We start from the raw sequence: 23,232 nt of genomic DNA on the forward strand, positions 1-23,232 counted from the left end.
ATATTATGTCTACACTCTTTAAAAAGGCTTTTAGTAAATAGCTATACATTTAGTTGATCAAAAATATAGTCAAAATTGTGAAATATCATTATAATTTAAAATGGCTATTTTCTGTTTTAATATTTACAGCTGTCATAATCCCCCAAAAGTCATTCTAATATGGTGACCTTTTGCTCAGGAATAATTTCTTTAAATTATTTTTATAGGAGTGCTTGACATATCTGGAAAAAAATACTTTTTTTAGCAATCTTTGAGTCATAGAAAGTTTAAAAAAAAAGCATTTATTAACATTGTTGCTGTAATTATTGCTAATAACAGTTCTTACTGTCCGTTTTGATCAATTCAATTCTTCCTTGCTGAATAAACGTAAAATTTCCTACTGAAAAATCTTTCTTAGTGTGCTTATAAATGTTCACCAAACGTCACCATAGACTAATAATCCAAATTATTAAAGTCTTTGGCGGATGAGTAAATGGAAGCTTGTGTTTCAGAATGTTAGCATTACAGAAAGACAGATGAGATTACTTGATAGTTGCTAATATGAAATCTTGTGGGCCTCATTAACTGCTTCGGGTTAAATTAAAGGCCAGCAAATCCCTCATTGAGACAAACAGAATTCACTGGAACACTACTAGGACTACACCATTTTGCCACTCCAATTAATCAGCGCAGACACAACCCATGGCTTTCAGCGAACTTACCATGACATGTCATGAATTAGCATTTTGGACAAAGAAAGTAACCAAATGTCATTGCTAGAACAGCTTTACCGTATTTATCACATTATCTCCATGGATTTATTTAGAGCCGCAGCATCTTCTGGGAATACACGAGTTCAGTGAACTGCAGGAGAGCGTGTATCGTGTGTTTGCATATTTGCTCTTAATAAAGTAGAGAGGTGGAAATGTGCACTTCTTAAAACACACTGGAGCTTCAGGGCCACTTAAATGAAATGCTTTTAGTCTGCTGCAGCACATACAGTCCTGAGTGCGCAGATGACCCGGGAGCCAGCGGGTGAATAATGGGGTGCAATATGTGATGCATTTGCTTCTATGTCGAGTCTGTGGCGGTCTCGGCCGATGTCTTACCTGATACAGGCCGTGATCGAGTAACACAATTTCCGTCTTATTGCTTTCAGGGTTCTTTCGCACCAGCACGTTGCCAGGGTGAGGATCACAGTGCACGAATCCGTTGACAAATATCATCTCACTGTATATCTTGCCTAGATTCCTGGAGATCTGAGGAGAAAGGAAGGAGAAAGGAGAGGAAGGTAAAGAAATAGAGATATAAAAAGCAGGTTAGATACAGATAAAGGTTAGAGAGCTTAGACACTCGTGCTGTATAGCAGCTTCACGTGACAACTGGTCTTAAAAGCAAAGATTTATTTAAATGCTATTTTGTTTCGTTTAATAATATATTATGATGTAAAAAAAAATAAAAAATCAAATGACTCACTTATATTTGATTTACAGAAAAATTTCAAAACATTTTATTATAAAAATGCACACTAACTTAGATAATATAATTAAATATTTAAACATGATTTAAATATATATATATATATATATATATATATATATATATATATATATTATTTGATGTATAAAATATTAATTCTAAGTAATAAGAAATATTTGTATTGTTTAATATATTAATATATTTAGTGCACTTCAAGCACATTAAAAATAAGCACTGCTATATAATGCTCATATCTTCATATCTAGAATGTTTGTATTTTTTTGTATAGAGTCAGGATAGCTTCAATTCCTTAGATTTAAAAAAAAAAAAGGAGTACATAGCACTACATATGGATAAAAGCAATCCAAATGATCAACATAATTATACAACACAATATTAAGAAATGGCAGAAATACAACATACAGCGTAAAGGTACATGTTCACTTCTATGCACACAAATAAAGGAGTCCATTTAAGATTACGTAAAACGTTTTCCCGAAGAGACCAGAGCCCCAACAGATGAGAAAGTATTTATTATAAAACAACCCCCCGATGCAATTATTCCACCCACTCTTGCTCTTTGAAGATAAGTTGCGATAAGCATCTCCCCTCAGCTGTGTTATAATGCAGAGAGCCAATGTGAAGTAGGATGAGGAAATGTCAGTCTGTAGCACAAAGAATAAATCAAGCATCTATTCATACTCCCCTGGCTGGTGTCCACTTACAGTTTACCCCAATAATTGAAATGAATTAATTGCTTAGCTTGATTGTTTAGTTTTTCATTTATTTTCATACAGTAATTACAGGATAGCAAAAATGTATTTGCCGCCTTGCAAGAACTGGAAATGCAAATGTAGCTTTTTGAAATCTAGGAGAAGTGAGGTGAGGCGTAAGGCTTTTTTTTTGTTGTTGTGAGATGGTGTATATTCTGTGGCACGATACATGCTGATCGTGCCCAGACGAACAAACGCGTATTTGATGCAAGCACATGGCTGGTAGTTTATGAAGCTCCCGTGAATTGTTGTGATTTATCGCAAATTGCTTTTCATGATTGTGTAGCTCACAAAAAAAAAAAAGCGGTGATCTAAATCCATTATGTCATCCAAAATGCAAAACAATGACAGTGTGGTGTGACTCAGACACCAGAGCTGCTGTTTGGAGCCGTATGAATGACCAAGAGGCTCTTATGAGGACAGGCAGTCGAAGTCAAGACTGGTGGCATATCAGAACAGACTGCAGATCATTAATGAATTAAAAAGTTGCAAAAATAAAATCAGTTTAATATAAATATATGTTTTAATCTAAAACTGTTTAACTGTTTCTATAGGAAAAAGAAAGAAAGTCATACAGGTTTGGAACAAGAGAAGGGTGACTAAATTAAACTTTTGAATGAATTATCCCTAGAATAAATAAATGTGTGCGTGTGTGTGTGTGTGTGTGTGTGTGTGTGTATGTGTGTGTGTATATATATATATATATATATATATATATATATATATATATATATATATATATATATATATATATATATATATTATTAAAGGATAATTCACCCAAAAGTTTAAATTGTGATCATTTACTCACCATTCTGTATTTCCAAACCTGTATCACTTTCTTTCTCGTATAGAACAAAGTAAAGGATATTCTGGTAACTATCTAGCTGACGGTAGCCATTGAGCTGCATAGTATTTTTTTGGAACTCGATAGCTACCATTAACTGTTAATAGTAGCCTCAGGTTTGGAACAAATTGAGGTTGAGTAAAATGAGAATTTTCATTTTTGGTTAAACTATCCCTATCCCTAACCTTCTTAATCAACAGATTAACCCATACTTTGTGTCAAACCCCCACCCAAAAAAACATATCAATATTCACTAAAGTGTGTAATGTATGCAGAAAGGTCAGACAGTCAGATCCCTGAGTAACCCAAAGCTCACAATAATAATAACTATACTAAAAGCAACGCATCCTGGGATGGCAGAGGACCCCTAAAGGCCTGATTGGGCATGCATAGACAGCGAGAGGAGTTTTAGTATGCTAATAAACACTTTAGGATGCGGTGGATGAAAAGCTCATCAACAGTGCCCTTGGAGGGAAGACGCAGACGAATATCCCCAAGGCAGGGCGCGCTGCGAAGGGTATGCAAAAGGCAGATTAAAAGGAGTTGTGTGGACCAAAGTGAACTTGATGCAAGAAAAGAGAAAGTGGGTGAGGCTATTTAAAGGTGAAGTGAGTAGTTTTATAGGTCATTGCTCGGTGGCTTTATCTGATTGTAAACAATATGAACAATATGAAAAAGGTGTAATCTCTCATATCATAGCTTCATACACAAATGAAAGGTTTTGATGAAAGGTTTTTCTCCACTTTAAATAATTGTCTTTATATATAGTAAAAACAGCAACATTATGTGTTTATTAATAGTACATTATTATAATCTAAAATATCAGTTTTCTATCTCATTTTTTATTCATGTAATGGCAAACATGAATTTTTGGTAGCCATTTCTCCAACCTTTAATATCAGCTTTCTTGATCCTTCAGAAATAAGCATTTTCTTTCTTTCTTTCTTTCTTTCTTTCTTTCTTTCTTTCTTTCTTTCTTTCTTTCTTTCGTCACAGAAATAAACATTTTACTTTAAATTCTATTCAAATTGAGACAGTTATTTTTAATTGTTATATTTTTTTCTAAAATTTTACTCTATTCCTGATAAGATAAATGGATCCTCAAATAAATGGAATAAGAGACTTCTTTCAAAAAAAAAACAATTTAAAACTTTTCAACACCTGTACATACATTTTTTAAAATGTGTGAATTATCATGTAAGAAGCTTTTGCTTTTGACCACTGTCACGATTTCGCATTAAAAACACTGCAAAAATTGTATGCATTTCTCAAAGAAATAAAAATGGCAAAATGATCCATTGCATCCACTGCAGAAATACCCAGAACATCAGGAACCGTATAAGGTCACCGGGCTCCGCTAACTCCAACCTTTGGAGGGAGGCCATCGCGACAACAAACATTTGCCATTGATTAAAGAACGCGTCAATGAAGTGCAAAATTAGCTTGCGGCATTGCAAATAAAGGTCCTGTCTATCCTCTAATTCCTGTTTTCTCCATGCCTCTCTGTCGACTTCCCAGGATCCCTCTTCCGCTGTCTTCTTCCGCTGGGGTAGGAGTGAGTGCATGCAGAGAATAAATCATATTTTCTGTCCCATTTCACCAAACTGATGAGTCCGTTTCCCTGGCAGCGTCCGCGGGGAGACGACGAGGGGCCAGGCTGCTCTGACAACTTTACCAGCACTGCATACCAAAGAAGCTGACGGAAAAGAAAGGGGGGCATTCCTGCCAGCGGGCAACACGTACGCACAGCAAATTAATGCGTGTCTGACGCGTGCTTGAAGTTTCGGCAGAAGGGGGGCTGGCGCACCGATCACACGAACATGTGGGCAACCTAGTCGGAATGACTCAGCACAGGATTCCTTTAATGCTGGAGTCTGCGGTTCTAGAAGGATGCCGTCTTCACACGTCTGCCGCATGCTATGTTGCAAAGAGGGGTACGGCCGGCGCGGAGATCAGGGACGGGACAGCTCCTTTCGACGGCATGCTAAAAATAGCCAGCAGGTTGGAAACGTGAGACGACTGCCACCTTCCTTTTGAACTCGTAGAGGATGTGGATTGTGTCACAGGGCACAAAGAAATCACCTGCCAGAGAAGCTCTCTTCGGGGACAGAAAGATGCAGAGAAAGGTGCCTTTGTAAGCGTACGTGCGCACGTGTTATTACCTATGAGGACGGCCCGAGCGGATGATGTCTACCTGAGCATTACCTGAACACAGCTGGCCTGTCGCGTCGCACTAGATTGAATTTTTTTCAGAAGGGACAATGCAATTACTCCTACTGGGGCTCTTGACACCGAATAAAAACTCTCCATATGGATCTCTTCTGCCGGCCGAGTGAATATCATGTCATTGTGACACTGCAGAACGACGAGAGAGATAGAAAAACACCTGAAAGACTTTCTCTCTTTCAGTATCAAAAAACTGTTACAGACAGTTCACACAACGAAAAGCTGTTTTTTGTCTGAGGCTCTTTACAAATAAAGTTTTCTTATTGGCATGGTGTTTCTATGATGAACTTTCTACATCTGTGGAGCCTTTCAATTGCAAAAAAGACTCTTTACAATAGAGAAAGGCTCTTCAGATAGTTAAAATGTTCTTCACGTTAAGAAATTGTTCTTTAAAGTTCTTGAAACGATTTTATATATACTTTACTATATACTATATATATACTATACGTATTATATCCTTCAGTATTATTAGTTTTTAATTTTTGGTTTTAATTTTTATTTTAAAATTACTTTAAATTTAGGACACACACACACACACACACACACACACACACACACACTACTGCTTAATAGTTTTAATATTAAGAATTTATCTTTAAAAAAAAAGTATCTTATGCTACTACATTTATTTGATCAAAAGTACAATACTGCAAAATATTATTTAAATTTAAAATAAATTTAATTTTAATTTACTTAAAAATATTATTTATTCCAGTGATGCAACGTTGAATTTTCCGCTTTTAAGTGTCACATATATTTTATGTCATTTTGTATTTAATTTTAGTATTATTTAAGTAATTTCACAGGCAAAACAACATGACAAAATTAGACATTAAGACAGGGTCAATTTTGATTTGAAGTCGACAGACAAAACAGAAGGAAACCACAATGACATTTAGCTTAAATCATTATTGTTCTAAAATGCATAAGGTATTCAAAACTGGAAAGGCTAACCCCAAATTACTCTTTTCTGGATGACCAAACAACTATTCACCCTTGTCTTAAGTCCAAACAAAAACCCCCCAAAACATCCATATCACTCACATTCTGTCTTGGGCAACTGAGCTGATTACATCTGCTTATTTATGGAGACAATATAAAGCGAATGTCATTGGATTTAACTCTAAAAAAGCAGATTTATTTAAACCTTCCTGTTGTAATCTTGGTCCTGCGCTGATCAATACAGGACAAGACAAAGAGAAAGGCTTTTAACGGAGCGCAGCACTAAATCTAATGAGCCGCTCTCTGCGGCTGGCACACGTGCGGCTGAATTGGCAGATCTGTGAGGGAGATAAGAAGGTCCAGCCCTCTGGCATCATCATTCTCTCCCTTCCACAACCCCGCAACACAACACACACAAATGTCTATGACAAAAGCTTTTATTACCTCCATGTCTAACCAGCCTTTCTGGAACTTATGTGTTCTTCAACCTCCAGTCAACACAACAGGCTGAGAACAGAAGCCTGTGTTTATTGGGAGTTGGGATAGAAAACAATGCTTAAATAATCATGCATTAAAGGGGTCACATGACGCGATTTCAAATTTTCCTTTCTCTACAGAGTGTTACAAGCTCTTGGTGCATAAAGAAGATGTGTAAAGTTTCAAAGACTAAAGTCTCAAAAACAAAGAGATACTCTTTATAAAAAGCAACAAATGCCTCGTTTGATTAAGGTTGATGATTAAAAGATGCAAAAAATATTAATATGTTTACTGATTTATTAAAATATTAATTTTAGCAATTACACGAAATGGATATTAATTTTGAGATTTGCTAAAGAATATTTTTTTTGGTAAATAGCTAAAAAATAACTACATTTATTTATTTTATTTTACTATTTAAAAACTTAAAACAAATATATTTTAGCGCATTCTTTCGCAGCTAAAATTTGACATTTTCTGAAGAAAGTATTGAGAGAGATTGCTAGGTAGTTGTTGCTTACTGGTACGAAACAAAAATAGTCCAGAGAAATGCCTTGGGCAACGTAAGCTGGCTTGGAACACACTAAAGTTTAATAGTTAAGTTAGCGGTTTTGAAGAAGCTAAGCACTTCTTAATGATAATGCCGCTAATGATCCTCATAATAAATGGCGTACATTCTCAGTCTTCTATGTAGGCATCATTTATGACATCTGGTCCGCGCTGATTGAGCGTTATGTGTGACTACAGCGGTTGAGTGTAGTTCCAGGGCTCAGTTAAAGGCCCAGGCTGAGCGTCAGGTACTGAAAGGAGTGTTTGTTTCAATCTGCAAGCATGTCATCCACTCTAAGACAAGCTGTCTTCTTTAATATCTCACCTCCGCCGCGCTTGTCAGTCGGGATTTCCTGTTAGGACGCCTCTGTTTGACCTAAATACTGACAACCGCGACGCACACATGAACGGAGCCGGAGAACGGCTCGTTCCGGCACCTTGACACCGCCTTCTGCAAAAGGAAGAGGGGAAAAAAAAAAGGAAAAAAGGCCTGTGTTCATAATATCAATTATACACTGTATCATTATCCACAAGTCCTTTTCAGCAGGAGGATAAGCCAGCGCAGGCTTTTTGTACTGTCAGCGCCGAGCACTGTCGGCATGTAGAAACACGACTCACAGTCACCTTAAAGAGGACGAGCGGTCTGACAGGCAGAGCGCGGCGGAGCCGGGGAAAAAAAAAAAGTCCTCCATTACAAGCCGCTAATGCATAACAACACAGAGCATTACCGAGAGGCCATTTACAGTCCTGCATCCCATTAATCAGTGACCACTGGGAGAAAGAGCCACCAGCACCGCAAACAATTGATCTCAAAGGGACGCCGTCTTTCAATTATGGTAATTAATTACGTCTTTTCTATTTGTTATCTGGTGGGTTGGACAGGGGCGACAGTGAAGAGAGAGCTTGAGTGCGTTGCTGCGGGAGACGACCGCTTGAGCGCCATTCCTCACTGTCACACTTCAGTGTCACGGACGTCGCGTTTGATTGGACAACGTCGAGCGCACGCTGAAAGATGGCGGAAAAACTTCACAGGCTTCTTTTGTGAAGCTGTTGGTGAACAAGTGGTTAAAGTGATAGTTTACCCCAAAAATGTAAAACCTGGCATCATTTAATCACCCTCATATTCGTACAAACCTATAAGAATCGGTTTCTTCTTTTGAACACGAAAGAATATATTTTGAAAAATGTTACCAGACAGTCGGTAGCCAATGATTTCCTTTCCCTCCCCCATTTTATGGAAGACTATGGCTACCTGCACACTACAAAAAAGCTTTTTTTTTGCTAAGGTATTTTGTAGCCAAATATCTAGAAATTCTTAGAGAATCATTTTTAACACAAGTAAAAATCATAGTCTTGTTTTCAGAAAAAAACAAGTTTAAGTGAGTTCTTGCTTACAACAAGCAATTTAATCTGTCAATGGGGTAAACAAAATCATCTTATTTCAATCAGAAAACATTTTTCAAATATCTGGATCAGGGTCGTCACTAAGGTTTATTTTGGTAATCAAGAAATTAGTTGATTATTCTGATGATTAATGGAGGACTCTGATAATTATAAATAACTTGGGTCAAGGCTCCGGTGTGTATGTGTGTTTACACTCTGAAAAGTGTCAAAAATTTGTTTTTACAAAACATTTTTGTAATATTGAGCAACATAGCCAATTACAGACATTTATTGATTTATTGAACACTTCTGATTGGCCATTCCTAACACGACAGCTAGGGGTGGAACGAATCGAAGTTGATCTGACCAAGCCTCACGGTTCAGCACTCATGTGATCCTCACATTAATTGCAAAATTTTATCATAATAGAGCAATAATTGATCATTTGCACACATCGATTTTGAATAATTTAAACACAAGAAGAGGCAATTTGGTACTCTGTTTTTAAGGATTTGTGTATTTTTTTTCTTATTACTGTTCACATGCCTTTAAGCTTGTTTGATCTTCCTTAGTTAGGCAAGTACTTTTTCTGTGGTATCAAAGAAGTACTTAGCTTTAAGTAATAAATGGAAAGCAACGTTACATTGAAATATATATTTTTTTATTTGATGATCCAAGAAAACGATCTGAGCTTTGACTTGAGTTTTGTGATGTGTTGTAATGACCACTATCATTATTATATTATTTTAGGCTGCTTTTTTTTATGATAAAAGCACAGTACCAACCATCATGACCTTAACATGTCCAAATCCCATACAAATATCTGTGAAAGGGCTTTTTATTTTATTAACCCCTAAGGTCTCTTTTTGAATGGGATTTGTACCTCAGTAAGGACATGGGAATGCTAAAGGGTTAATAACGAGCTGTATGCACTATGTTTGTCACAAAGTTAAGTACAGAGACGTGAACGAACAGTTATGAATTTAAAATGTTTGGTCACTTTTTGTATTTAGTATTGCATTTGTATTTCATGCAGTTTAAGTACTTCAAAGCTGTTTTAAAGTGCAGGGCAAGCTAGCTAGTCAACAACAAGAAGTGTGACAGCTTTGGAGGAGGCATCATATTATTCATATTTCTGCATAAATATAAAAACTGTGTAACTGTATCTAGGCTACCAACTCACATATTTAGTGTGAGCCTCAGACAGTTGTCACTCTTCTCACGCTGCCAACATTTTCTCACACAGTCAAAAATTTTAGTAATAATAGTATATTGGCAAAACATATTTGCTAAAGGCTCCAGTGCGCATTTCTGTTTGCACTCTTTAAGTTAGGTTTCCATTTACAGTGTGTTTTTGTAGCATTGAGCAATATAGCCAATCACAGACACCTCCTTTTATTGGTCATTCTGTTCAAGTTACTTTGAATTCAAACACCTATAAATGCCAGTAAAGAGAGTTAATTAAAGTGAGTGATGGCTTTTTAGTGATTATATGGATGGCCTCACTTTTCATGCTACATATATTCCTAGGCTACAAAATGTAAATAAAAGTTCTCTTTTCGTGCTTCTAACAGGAGCAATGACCACATACACTGTACATGCAACAAAATTTCAGGACATAAGTTAAACTATATATATATATATATATATATATATATATATATATATATATATATATATATATATATATATATATATATATATTTATTTATTTAATTGAATCATAGTGTAATTCACATTGTGCTTTATAATGATACAATGGGTTTTATACATTTCATGCAGGCTCAAAAAAAAAAAATCTAAATATTTGCTGGTTAATCTTTTTTTTTAGGTTGAGGACTTTTAAAGAAAATATCAAGTACTTTAATTGAATCAAGCAATCTTGATTAATCTGGTTACCAACATTCTTTTAAAAAAAGAATTGTTCAGAACAAAAAATTCAAAAACAGTCTAACAGTCTTAAAGTCAGTCAAAAGGTCACCCTCAAAATCAAACAATTATGATAATTATGATTTTTTTTTTTTTTATGTATATCCATACACATCTCTCTCTATAAAAATCCACTGCATCACTTGACAGAGCACAAAACAAGGGCAATGGAGCACAAGCCTAAAACACTTCTGAGGAGACAAAAAACAAACATCAAGTGGTTCCAAACAGTCAAAGATTTGGTTTTATTCAGATGATGTGGATTACAGTCTTTCGCACCTTATTATTGCAGTAATGACTCTTTGAGACAAACCGAATCATTTTAGAGCGCCTCACAACAGCATCTCTCAAAGGGGACTCAACTTCCTGAGGAATATAATTGAGTTTGAGGCTTTTAATAGGCGCTGGAAATGAAGGAGCAACACTTGACAAGCGGCTTCACTCCAGCGCTGGCTCTGCTCTGTGTGACAGCTGCGCGACTTCACCTCCTCATTACATACTTCATAATAATCACATAAATAATATCAACACATGCGCACACTCTGCCAGGCTCAGTCAGATCATAGAGAAAAGCACACTTGTGTGAATGCAGTTTATATGACTCAGCGAACCCCACCTCCTATCAAAGTTTGTTTTTGCCAAGTTTTTACTAAGTTAGATTATTACTGTTTACACCATCAACGCAAACTGATTCTTTTTTAAGGCCAATTTTTATGCACCAATGTACACAATGTACAGAAAAAGCCTTTTAATCAGACATTCTATTTTAAATAAAGCTACTTTTAACTTTCTATTCATCAAAAAATCCAGAAAAAAGTATCACAGTTTACAGAAAAATATCAAGCAGCACTACCATTTATAACATTGATAATGTTTCTATAAAGCCAAAATAGCACTTTATGATTTTTAAGGAATCACGTTACACTAGAGACTGTATTAATGGCTGCTGAAAAGTCAGCTTTACCACCCAACAAACAATAAATTATATTCTGAAACATATTAAAACTGAAAAGTGTTATTTTAAATTGTAATAATATTTCAGAATTTTTTAATTTTTTTTGCATGCAGCCTTGATAAGCATATGAGACTTAAAAAATATGTCTCCACAAAAAAATATCACTTTACAAAATGTTTTACCTTAAAATACACTTATGTACCACACATGTAGGAAATAAACAATACAAATGATTGCAATTATTCTTAGAATTATTTTCAAATTCTGATATTCTGAGAGAAAGAAAAGCGGGCAGCAAAGGGGGTAAAGAGAAATACAAACGCTACTAACATCTTAAGACATAAATAGCATCAGGGTTGATCCACCCTCCACACTCACACTCTCTCTCAGAGCAGCATGGATGCTGTAACAGATCCAGGACCCTCCAGAGACCTTGTAGAGTAGAGGAGGACTCTCGCAGCAGCCCAAAGGCTCATGTGGCTATTTAAAGAGCGCTCAATTCTCTGTGATGTAGGAATCACTGCTAATAGAGATAATTCCTCGCATTGCCTGACCCACAAGGATCGGCCAGATGGGATTTGACTTACCACACACACACTCGCATTATAAAACACACCGACTGGTTACCAGTTCACTTTCTGCAAATAGGTTTTTATTCACAAATACAGCTAAAAACAATGTCTTAATGCACTATACAATCCTTTACTTAAGTCTTACTTTTGTTTTTTGCACTTATTTTGTTTTCTCATTGTCACAACTCAACCAAATGAAACATACAATATGGGAATAAATAACAGGCAACTGTAGCAAGCTATAGCAAATATTAGACAAATTAGCTGGGCCTTATTTTAACTAAGATATTACTAGTAGTAAAAGATATCTACAGCATAACATCCCTCTCGGATCTCACTTCTGAACGGAGCATGTTGCAATGCATTCTGGGACAGCATCATCCACGAGGCTGCTTTGCAATTCGGTCAAAACGAGCATAATGTTAAAACGGTCATTACCCTATGGTTTCTAGGTAGTAGTTTTAAGCATAGGGCTAATTAGCGATAACTAGCCTCATCACATACAAGGCAGTCATTACTGATACTATTAATATACGTTCCCGTACATCGTCTTATCACTCTGCTGCATCTGGATAGTAAAAAAATAAAATAAAAATAAAACATCCAGACATTCCGTGCACGTTGGCAGAACACAGAGAGAAAAGTCCATTCCAGCCATCATCAATCTTTTGATTACTTACACGCCAGCTCCCACACAGAAGCTCGCAGATGCCAGAGCCAGTTAATAATTCTATCCATTTTCAGAGGTAGACTCCATCATTTATTATGTTCTGTATCTATCTCATCAGCTGTCTAATAACTCTCATCATCATTGGCTAATGCCAGAGCCAGTATTCGGCCCAGATAAAGTGCTTGGCTTCACTGTTTGCTTTATTTACTTTTGTGAGCGTTGTAAAGGCTGACCAGCGGCTAATGAGTACTGCAGGCGGAGCGGTAGAGGTTACGGAGGGCAGGATCGTCCGTGATGCTGGTTAATATTGCGTTGACTTTAATCATTACCGCTTATTCTGGTTGCATCTGGGAGGAACGTTTTGCATGCAGCGATTCTATAATGTACTCTCGACCACTGAGAATATAGAAAGATCAGACTCAGCATATATTATGTGTGTCAGCTGCCAGGTACTCAAAGTGTGCTGCTGTCACATGAAAAGAGTGTCAAAACGTAGCTTCTGTCTGATATCATGAACCTGTGACCTCTGTGCAAGAGAGAAACAGAGCAAAGGAGAAAGGAAGAGGGTGATGAGGCATTTACACCATGACTGACAGATTGAGGGGAAGTGAGGGTGTCTAGGGAAGAGAACTGACTGATCTTGACCTCTTTACGGTAAGTTAAAGAAGCTACAGGACTAATTTACCTTGATGGATGAAATTGCTCGAAGTCGCATGTAATTTTGTATTATTTTCATCCATTTTTAAATTACATCACATTAAGAGGTCACTCCATATCGTGCCTCCTTGATTGGCCAAGCTGGCTTAGATGTTCAATTCTGATGGTTTAAGAGACGTTTTGGGCACTTTTTTCAAATGGAGACCACCCAGATAAGTCAGATAAACACCAGCTTGGCCAGGTTGGGAGAACAATAAATTAGTTTCGTTTAAGCTGTGCTTTGTTCAGCAGGGTAATGACATTATAGAAAGAAGAAAAGAAAAGAAAAAACCCTCCATGTTACATAAAAAAGTGAGAACTATACTATGTTGATATAACATTAAATATTAACTCATGCTAAGCCAAGTAGTTGTCATTATGAATATGCACCAGCACACAAAACGCACATCTGTTGTCCTCTATATACACACGCAACCCTGCTGATCTCAACAATTTCTCATTCTAACATTTTGTCAACATATGCTTTGGGAGCCACAAAATCATATGACAGTATGAAATCTAACACTGATTGTAATTTCACACAGCTAATTTCCCAAAGGGTCTTTCCCTATTTGCCAGGATTTCCAACCAACAAACTGAAATTTAATAGTGCTTAGAAAATTAACATGCGCCCAGTTTATTATTCGAATGGTTTCAGCGATAAACACATGCAAACTGACAGATAATGGAAGTACAGCATCCATTCATTTAATTCTGATATACAATGACAATATATATATATATATATATATATATATATATATATATATATATATATATATATATATATATATGAAAAAGATCCATATATTTAAGAGTGGTTTAATTCTGATATACAATGACAATATTATATATATATATATATATATATATATATATATATATATATATATATATATATATATATATATATATATATATATATATATGAAAAGATCCATATATTTAAGAGTGGTTTAAGTTTCTTTTGAGGGGCTACTGTATAAACATAGATATTTTCAAATACATTTCAATCGCATTTCCGCTTTGTTTCTTTGAATATCAAGTAAAGCTTTTCACGCAAAACCTTAACTGTGGGTGCGGTTAAGGCACCAAAAATATGCTCTTCAGTCTTCAAGTCCTGCTGCTCAGATGCCCTTACAGAGAGCAGACTCATTTCCTCTCGCTGCCTCCAGCTCTGTTTCCCACCGGCTCTGCTAACCCCCCACAGCTCTGCAATTTCAAAATAAAGTGTCTTTTTAAGCAAGCGGGCTGTACTGCCTTTTCAACCTGTTCCAATGGAGAGCGTCTCTTTAGCAAAGCCCCATTGAGCGGCCACGTGGCACGCTTGCTAATACCACGATCACTTTCATTCCCTCGAACCTCTAAAACCCTCTTAAAAGCGCTCAGACGCAGACGCGCACACGCACGCGCGACGCCACATTAAAACGAGAGAAGGGAAATATAAGCGGAAGCGTTCGCTAAATTGCTCCACTCCAAATGAGTCTGATGAACCGAGCCCTTTGATTGCATTTTCAAGCTCTGCATAAAATTTGTACGCCATTTTCTTTTAAAAAGCATCCTCATTTGCCACACTGTACCGGGAACATCAGTTAATCAGTGCCGCCCATAACCCAGTCCGCTATCTCCAAAGAAAAAGAAAAACAGCTTGGCAGAGAAAAGGAAAGAAATCCAAGCGGTGGTTGTGTGTGACACCGCGTAAAGGAAAATAAATGTTATGTGCACTCGTGTGTACGTGCAAGTGCGAGCGAGAGGGGGGTGTGATAAACGCTTGATGTGCCATCCACCCGCCGACCGTTCCCTCCTCCGTCTTTCAAAGGTGTGCGGTGCCCTTTAAGCACGGCTCGGTGGCTTATGAGACCGGTTTCAGGCCGTGTTTACCCGTCTGTCAGGCTCACTGATGCCTGGGTGTACAACGATAAGGAAAGGTTGCCGTTTAAAGCCTCAGCGAGCTTTGCAAAACAAACTGGCAGCAAATGTGCATATTAATTCAGACAGACAAAACAGGTCGGAGGAAATATAATGACAGAGTGACACAAACAAAGCAGGTGCTAAAATGATCCCATTTAGTCGTTTAACAAAAGCCGGCGCGTTTGCACGGCTTTCAGCGGCCGCAGTCTTTTTCTCGCTCTGCGTTTCTAACCATCTCATCATCTATCTCGCCACCCGCTTTCCATATTCCCCTCTCTTCCATGGATGAGCGATGCATGAAATCCGGGAATATGATGAAGGAAGCTGCTTGTGAAATAACTGAAATACGGAACAACAAGATGAGATATTTCAGTGAAAAGGATTGAGCATCCATGTTTACAGAAAGTGTTTTGAGGAGACTAGAGCTGGGTGGCAAGATGGTAGCATATTGTAACTGTGTACATGTTGAAAATGTTGGGCTTTAAACACTGTATAGACAAAAATATATATATTTTTTTAATATAAGAAAGACCATTAGTGTAATATATATATATATATATATATATATATATATATATATATATATATATATATATATATATATATATATATACACATACACACACACACACACATAAATACACACACACACACACACACACACATATTAATCAAATAACTAATCGCAATTGCAGATGCCACAATTACATAATCATTCAAAGCGTGTTCTTAAGATTTGTTCATTTCTTTCTACATGTTATCTTAAGGGGTTTTGCATTGTTTTAATTCTTGTTTTAGTATAGCATTATAATATGCTGACTTTTTATTTAAAGAAACCAATCTTATGTATAGTTCATATTTGAGGCTTAATACTATAGAAATGCTTTGGTTTCAGAATTTTCATCTAAAAATATGGGGCATGGTTGCTTCAAGCAATGGTATAAACATCATTCAATGTAAATTGTGATGATCGTAATTAATTACAATTTCAAGGAAATAATAGACAATTATGATTTTTATCATAATCATGTAGCCCTACATTAAAGCGAAATGACTGAACACATAACATATACAGACACATACACTGTTATAATAATAATTGTGAACCCTTGACCACAAAACTAATTTTTTTTTTTATAATTGAAGCGGAATAAATAAGCTTTAATATTTGACTGAGATACAACTATTTGAAAATCTGGAATCTAAGGGTGCAAACAAATTTAAATACTGAGAAAATCACCTAAAATTTGTCCATATTGCGTTTTTGGCAGTGCATATACAGTATGAATAAAAAATGACTAATTGACACATGTTAAGAAAATGTACAAACTATCTATGTGAAACATCTTTAATTAATATTCCAATGATTTCTGGCATAAAAGAAAAATGTATCATTTTGACCAAAACAATGTGGTTTAGGCTATTGCTACATATATATTCATACTACTTAAGACTGGTTTTGTGGTCCAGGGTCGCAAATATATATATATATATATATATATATATATATATATATATATATATATATATATATATATATATATATATATATATATATATATATATAGCCCTGTGCAACAGGATGCAACCATGGATAAAATATAAATTAATACATTTAAAAATCCCAGAACGGGTGTCATTTGGAAAATAAAAATTATTGACTGAATGTGGAAAATGTTATATAAGATTTTGGTCATATCGCCCACCTGTGAGCATTGCAATGATGAGAGCATTACAAAATTTGTGATTTGCATGTTAGGAGGAGTGAAGTTCACTTAACTTACTTTTTATGCATTTATTATTCATCCAGCCGACAAAGTGATAACTCTACCCTACTCCTCCATCATCAAATAACAAGAAAATAATAATGCATTAGCAATTGTGATGTAAAATATCCCCATGTGAACAGACTCTCATCGATCAATAGTCCATTAGCATTCGTTCCTCCGTTATCCCCCAGTCCCCACAAAAGTCGCCTCCCTCGGTTTATTCATCTCTCTGTCGTCCCCTGGCCCCACATAACTACAGATTAGCTCACTCAGTAGGGCCTCTGTTCTAACCAAAGCCATTGTGTGCAACCGCATTCACCCTGAGACCAGAGTCACCTTAACGAAAGAGCAAAATTAAAAAGGCGCTCGATCTCGCGGCGAGTCCTTGTGCTGACAAAAGCGGCGGAGTAGAATAAATTGCAGCCACGACGGAAAAACAGTCTGTGATATAAATATGAAAAAGAGCCTGATTTAATTTAGTGCTCATCTGCTAAGGGCTAGAAAAATGAAATGAAATTTGAGAGGCATAATTCATCAAACCAAGCAGCCTCCATTTCAGCGGTGTCAGAGCCTCTCGGAACAGGGCAAAGAGAAACGTCTTCAAAGCTTCCAGAACCCATGGCATCAAACGTCGCAGGGAACGTGACTGCTTCATTAGCATTCCCGAGCACTTTTCCATGCTCAAATTAACATCGGCAAAGTGAAATTACTGATTAAGCGATCTCGAGTGGTGGAGTTGTGACAAGTGCCGTTTGTGTTTCTGAGGAACTGGTGCTCTGTGTTAGAGTTACAGCAGAGATGAGGGCGTACTCTCTTACCTTGTTGACATTGATGCCGTGTTTCCTCATGTACTCCCGGTCGTTGACCTGACCGCCCTCCGCAAAGTCCATGGTTAGAATACGCTTGGTGGAAAGATCCCAGTGAATCTTCGGGATCTGGGAGAAAACAAAACAAAGAACATACTCTCAGCACAGTCTTTACAGATGTGGGTTAAGCTGTGCCATGTCTTATTCCGGTTGTTTTAGCCAAATTAGATATAGATCATGTCCTTATTGTGCCATTTCAAATGCTGACTTTCATGAAGTGTGTAAAGTAGCTTTATGTGAATGTAAATAATCTGCACAGCTGTAAAGCCGGAAGTGTGCGATAAATAAGGACGTGAACCTACACTTTGATGGCGATCATCATGTCATCGATTCGTTATCACGATGCATTGACGATGCACTGCATCCTCGTTTGTTTGATTTTACTTCACATGTATAGAATTTTGTCATAAATACAAGCAGACACTGAACTGAACCTTTTTACCTGCTTAAACAAAACACACTTCATGAATGTTTTAAACATCAAACAAAAAAAAAAGTCTGAGCATTTACAACAAATACGTTAAAAATTAACATAAATACTTGGCACTGACAGGCGTTAACAGCTCAGAATGAAAATGGCTGACATGGTTTCTCAAGTTACCCCATTTATATTTTATTTGTGCGCAGCACGATTTACACACAACATGTGTCTTCCCCTTATGCTTATCAGGTTGTTCATAAAAGCTGAAATGAGCCCAGATTTAGTAGTTGGAGTAAGCATTTCTAATTACTCACAGTTCTGTCCTGCCTGCCGCCACCACTGAATGCTAACGTGACAAAGCACATAAGCAACAAATGACGTCCGAAAGGCGTCAGTACGTTATAATTGGTTAAGGTCTATTTCTGAACCGGTATCGAATCGTTCCTCTTCTGCATCGTGGTGCATCGTATAAACTATTCATTTCAACACCCCTAGAGAAAAAGTTATTGTCAAAAAACTTGTCTCCGCCCCCAAACAATGTAGCCTTTTTTATGTCAAGATGAAGCTGTGTCGTATACTGTGAAATTAAATTTGTTATATTTCCACTTCCAAAAGATTAGGTTACAAAGAATCTGTGATTAAAACTCATTGTTTCTATTGTACCACAGCAATACAACCCCCGTTCTTTTTTGAGTTCACATCATTTATTGTATTCTCTAGTTTATTTGGACCAGATGGTTCCATTATCTCACAACCTGTAAGTATGATAAATAATAGATGTTTATATTTTCTTTTGAGCTCTAAAAATACAAAACTTCATTAAAAATGTAAACATTTTCAAAACATTATTAGGAACTATAGGAGCACAGTCCTATTCCCAATTTCTGACATTTATTATTTTTGTACATCTATGAACCAGGCAAGAAAAAAATGTCACCTTCAGAACATTTCCAAGTAGTTAAACTGTTTTCATTGAATTCTATTAGCATTTGATTAGTTCAGAGTGGGTTTTAGAGTGTTGTTATGTGGTTGCTAGGGAGCTGAGTGGTTATTCTATGTGTTTTCTAAGGTGTTGTGATCGTTTAGAGAGTGGGTTGCTACACAGTTTATAGAATGTTCTAAATGGTTTTAGTGTGTGCAGCGTGTTTGCTAGGAAGCATTTTTTAAACATTGCTGTTCCCAGGGCATAGTTTTTCGGACTGACACATAACAAAACCAACAAGTAAAGAATGTTCAAGACCTGGTCCTCTAGGAAGCATTTTTTTTGCTTTCCGCTGGTTTCCAGGTCTCATAAAACAGGTCTGTAAACAAAACCAGCCAACCGCTAAAAACAAAACTAGACTCGGCATGCTATCCCTTGTTAAAACTAGATTCTCAAAGATCACTTTAACTCATAACCTAAAAACTATATGTTTTTACTGTGTGTTAAGTGGTATTCAGAGATTTAAGTTATTTGAAGTGTCCATATGCAATATATAGCGTCTTTTGAGTGTTTGCTATGCAGTTTCTATGGTGTTCTGCTGGACACATTATGCACCAAACATTAGCATGTTTGTTCAAATTTCTAAATCAGAATATGAGCGAGAGAAGTAGTAATAATTGACTTATTAAACAGCAGTAATGAACTAAAGACTGGAAAACAGTTATAGACCATACTGCAAGTGAACAAGCATTATTAGCCATACCAAAATTGCCAATTTGTGCCCTGAAATTGCTATCTGTATTTCCAGACAATGACATAGAGAAGATTCCCTGTGACGGATAATGCCAGATGCTCAGAATTAGCTATAATCTGCACATAAAGCTCAAAGCAGCAGGCTGTCTTGATGCTTTAGATGACCTTCCCTTTCTATACGACAGTTTCCTGTTCCTGAACATCACTGCTTATCTCTTGCATCATTCTACTAACTCGCTACTAATTAAAAACTTTCTCTACATAATGAGGAAGATTTACTTTTTTTTTTTCCTTGATAACTTTCCTCCACCTGATACCAAGGCCTGACTTTTGCCACCACCTCCGGCAACAGACTTTCAGTGTAGTTCCTCTCCGCTCTCTTTATCAAATGAACGTCAACGATAAAAAATCCCTCCGTTACCACCATATAAACAGAGCCATTTTTCAGCTCAGTGTCTGCCTTGTGGAACAGCAAAACACTCTGAACTGCCTGTGACTCCGCTGCACCGCTGCTGCTGTATAATCAGGCTTGTTTTACAGGGCGAGGGGCTGATGCAGAGAGCCGGGGATTTATTCCTGACATGGCGGCTTGTGCTCCGCTGTCAAACGTTTTGACAGAGCTAATAGTGTGCATTAGAGGCACAAATCTGCGGGTGTAAACCCAGGCAATTCTCATTACCCTGCAGGGCCAGCCAGGTCTCTTTGTTATTCATTAAAAATGAAAAGGGGACTTGCCTGGAAGCATTTGGCAGTTGTTATGACAGATTATTTACCTTGCAAAGTCTTCTTGCATGGGAGAAATACTGTGATTCGCGGCGTCTAGCCGAAACAGTGTGAAAAAGTGCAAACTGAAGCCAGTACAGTGTTTTAGTGGGACTTGCAATGTGACTTGCTTCACTTGAAAGTTGACAAAATGTACAAAAAAAGATGTTAAAATGTCAAAAAAGTCTGAGCTTTTTGTTTTGTAGTGCTGAAATCTGTTGAAACGTGAGTTTTCACTCATTTTTCATTGCATCCGTGCTGCTTTGAAGGGCACACTAGTTTAAAGAGTCATTTCAAACTGAAGTAAGCAACTGAATTGTTTCCTGAAGGCCACTGACAAAGTAAAAATCATTGATCAATTCAAGCAATTTGGCCATTTATGAAGTCCTCACGATTTTTTTTTTAGGTTTTCCTAAGGTTATTTCAGACACTGAAATCATAAGACACTCAATCCTTTTAAATAGGCCAATTTCTGCCGTATATACCCAAAGACTGTCAATGGGAAAAAGTATTAGCGTTTCTCTGATGGTTTTTACAAAATGCCACACTAAATAACAGTCACAAACCTTCAAAAACGTGAACTGCTTGAGCATGTCTGCTATTTTCTCAGCATTTCTTCCCTCATTGAGGAAGTCGAGCTCCAGAGGCATGTTCTTTTTGGCTTCTTCCACCAGCCACATAAAGGCAAAGTCTGGAAACAACCAGTGGACAACCTGAAGAAGAAACTGAAAACAGACACACATTCGTTGATATTTTTTGTGTATATAATTTATTTTTATTTTATTGAATTTTATTGTTTTGGCCTAATGAAACGACTTCGTATAACATACATGCAACCAATCAATCAGTTTTAAAATAAACCCCAAATGAGTAACGCAGTCTCTGACGGGAAGAAAAAAGCAGTTAAAAAAACAAAAAGTACTAAACATCTTACAGTCTCTCGAAGGGGTATGAAAACTTGCGCACCTTTACAATACATTAAACTGAATCCCAGATTCGGAATAAGACCTGGCTGTAATAGAGTAATATGTGATACAAATAAAATTGTAGGTGCATTGGACAAATGGCTATTTGCAACAAAATGAATGAATAAAACTGTTGGTTGAATGATGGATTCTATTTTTTAAACACTAATGGGAGGTGAACAGGCCCCTGGACGGATCGAGCTATACATGGGCGTGTGACAATGACAGAGCGTGTGAATTAGGCATCAGAAGCCAGGCATCGGCAGCTTTGCTCCCTCGGTAATTACCTCCATCACAACAATGTCCTTGGAGCTTTGGCGCTGGACCTTGGGATGTTGTACCTTCACTGCCACCGTCCTCCCATCTGGAAGTACCGCTTTGTGGACCTGAGCGAGGGAGGCAGCCCCTTGAGGTTTTTCCTCAAACTGGATGAAAAGATCGCTGAGCTGAGGAGAGAATTTTATTTAAAGGTTAGAAAACTGGAAAGAGTGCCGTAGGTGTTTTGACACTGAAATACAAGCAGGCAGTCATTTAAATGGCACTTTTATCTAAAGAAATTTGCAGGATGCACATGGGCAAATTCAGGAAGCTGTACTGTGAGTTTAGGAAGTCATAAAGAACTTAAATTATCAGCATTATTTAATACTATTTAATTGTTTTAAGCAATCTTTGGCCAAAAAGAATTCTAAATATATAGAGAATATTAAATAAATAATTAAATAAATATATAACACGCTTTATATACCAAATTGTATTACTTATAGTAAATATTATTAATAATTTATTTAAATATTATTTACATAAAATAAAAATCTATATACATATTACAGCACACTTTTCAGGATTGTTTATAGAAATAATATAATAACGAGCGAGAACAAGACAAAATCCTTCACCATCCAAATCCATAAATCAAACCTGATACATAATCTGTAATAAAACGATTTTAATGACATGCCCAGTTTCTTCATTTCTGCCTAAACTTGAACAAATCAAATGCATTAGATGTTCCTTCAAACACTTCTCCAAAAATGTGTTATACTAAATGTAAATACTGTCTACAAAGAAATATCATATTCAAAAAGGAACAAATCATTTAATTGCCAGTTCAGTTATAACAGCGGGGGAAATTATGTTGAGCAGGGTGTAAGCAGGGCATCTTGTAAATGCAGTTGGTGAAAAATAGCATGACTGATCAGTATGCCACTTTTTTCCTGCGATGCCAACTGCAATGAATATTCAACACAGACACAACAGGGGCAGTGGAAGGGGATGCCAAGAGGAAGTGACAAATTTCTCGTTTGTGTGTGCACAAGAGGAGTTAACCATAAATAAATACTCCAAAAGGAATATCAAGCTGTTCTGCTCCAAAACGACATATTTCCA

At 36.7% G+C, this 23,232-nt stretch overlaps 1 protein-coding gene across 2 annotated transcripts in view; it reads right to left on the bottom strand.

Moving 5' to 3' along the window:
* The window catches only part of adck1 (aarF domain containing kinase 1), a 101,222-nt gene that overhangs the window by 23,646 nt on the left and 54,344 nt on the right, over positions 1-23,232 (bottom strand). For both annotated transcript variants that reach the window (XM_043263299.1, XM_043263298.1), the window contains exons 5-8: positions 22,134-22,292; positions 21,448-21,606; positions 17,976-18,092; positions 1,089-1,238 (exon numbers count right to left, since the gene is read on the bottom strand). In XM_043263299.1, the coding sequence (XP_043119234.1) occupies positions 1,089-1,238; positions 17,976-18,092; positions 21,448-21,606; positions 22,134-22,292 (585 nt within the window). The remainder of the gene's footprint in view (positions 1-1,088; positions 1,239-17,975; positions 18,093-21,447; positions 21,607-22,133; positions 22,293-23,232) is intronic.

This window comes from Puntigrus tetrazona, chromosome 17 (assembly GCF_018831695.1).
Source record: "Puntigrus tetrazona isolate hp1 chromosome 17, ASM1883169v1, whole genome shotgun sequence".
NCBI lineage: Eukaryota > Metazoa > Chordata > Actinopteri > Cypriniformes > Cyprinidae > Puntigrus > Puntigrus tetrazona.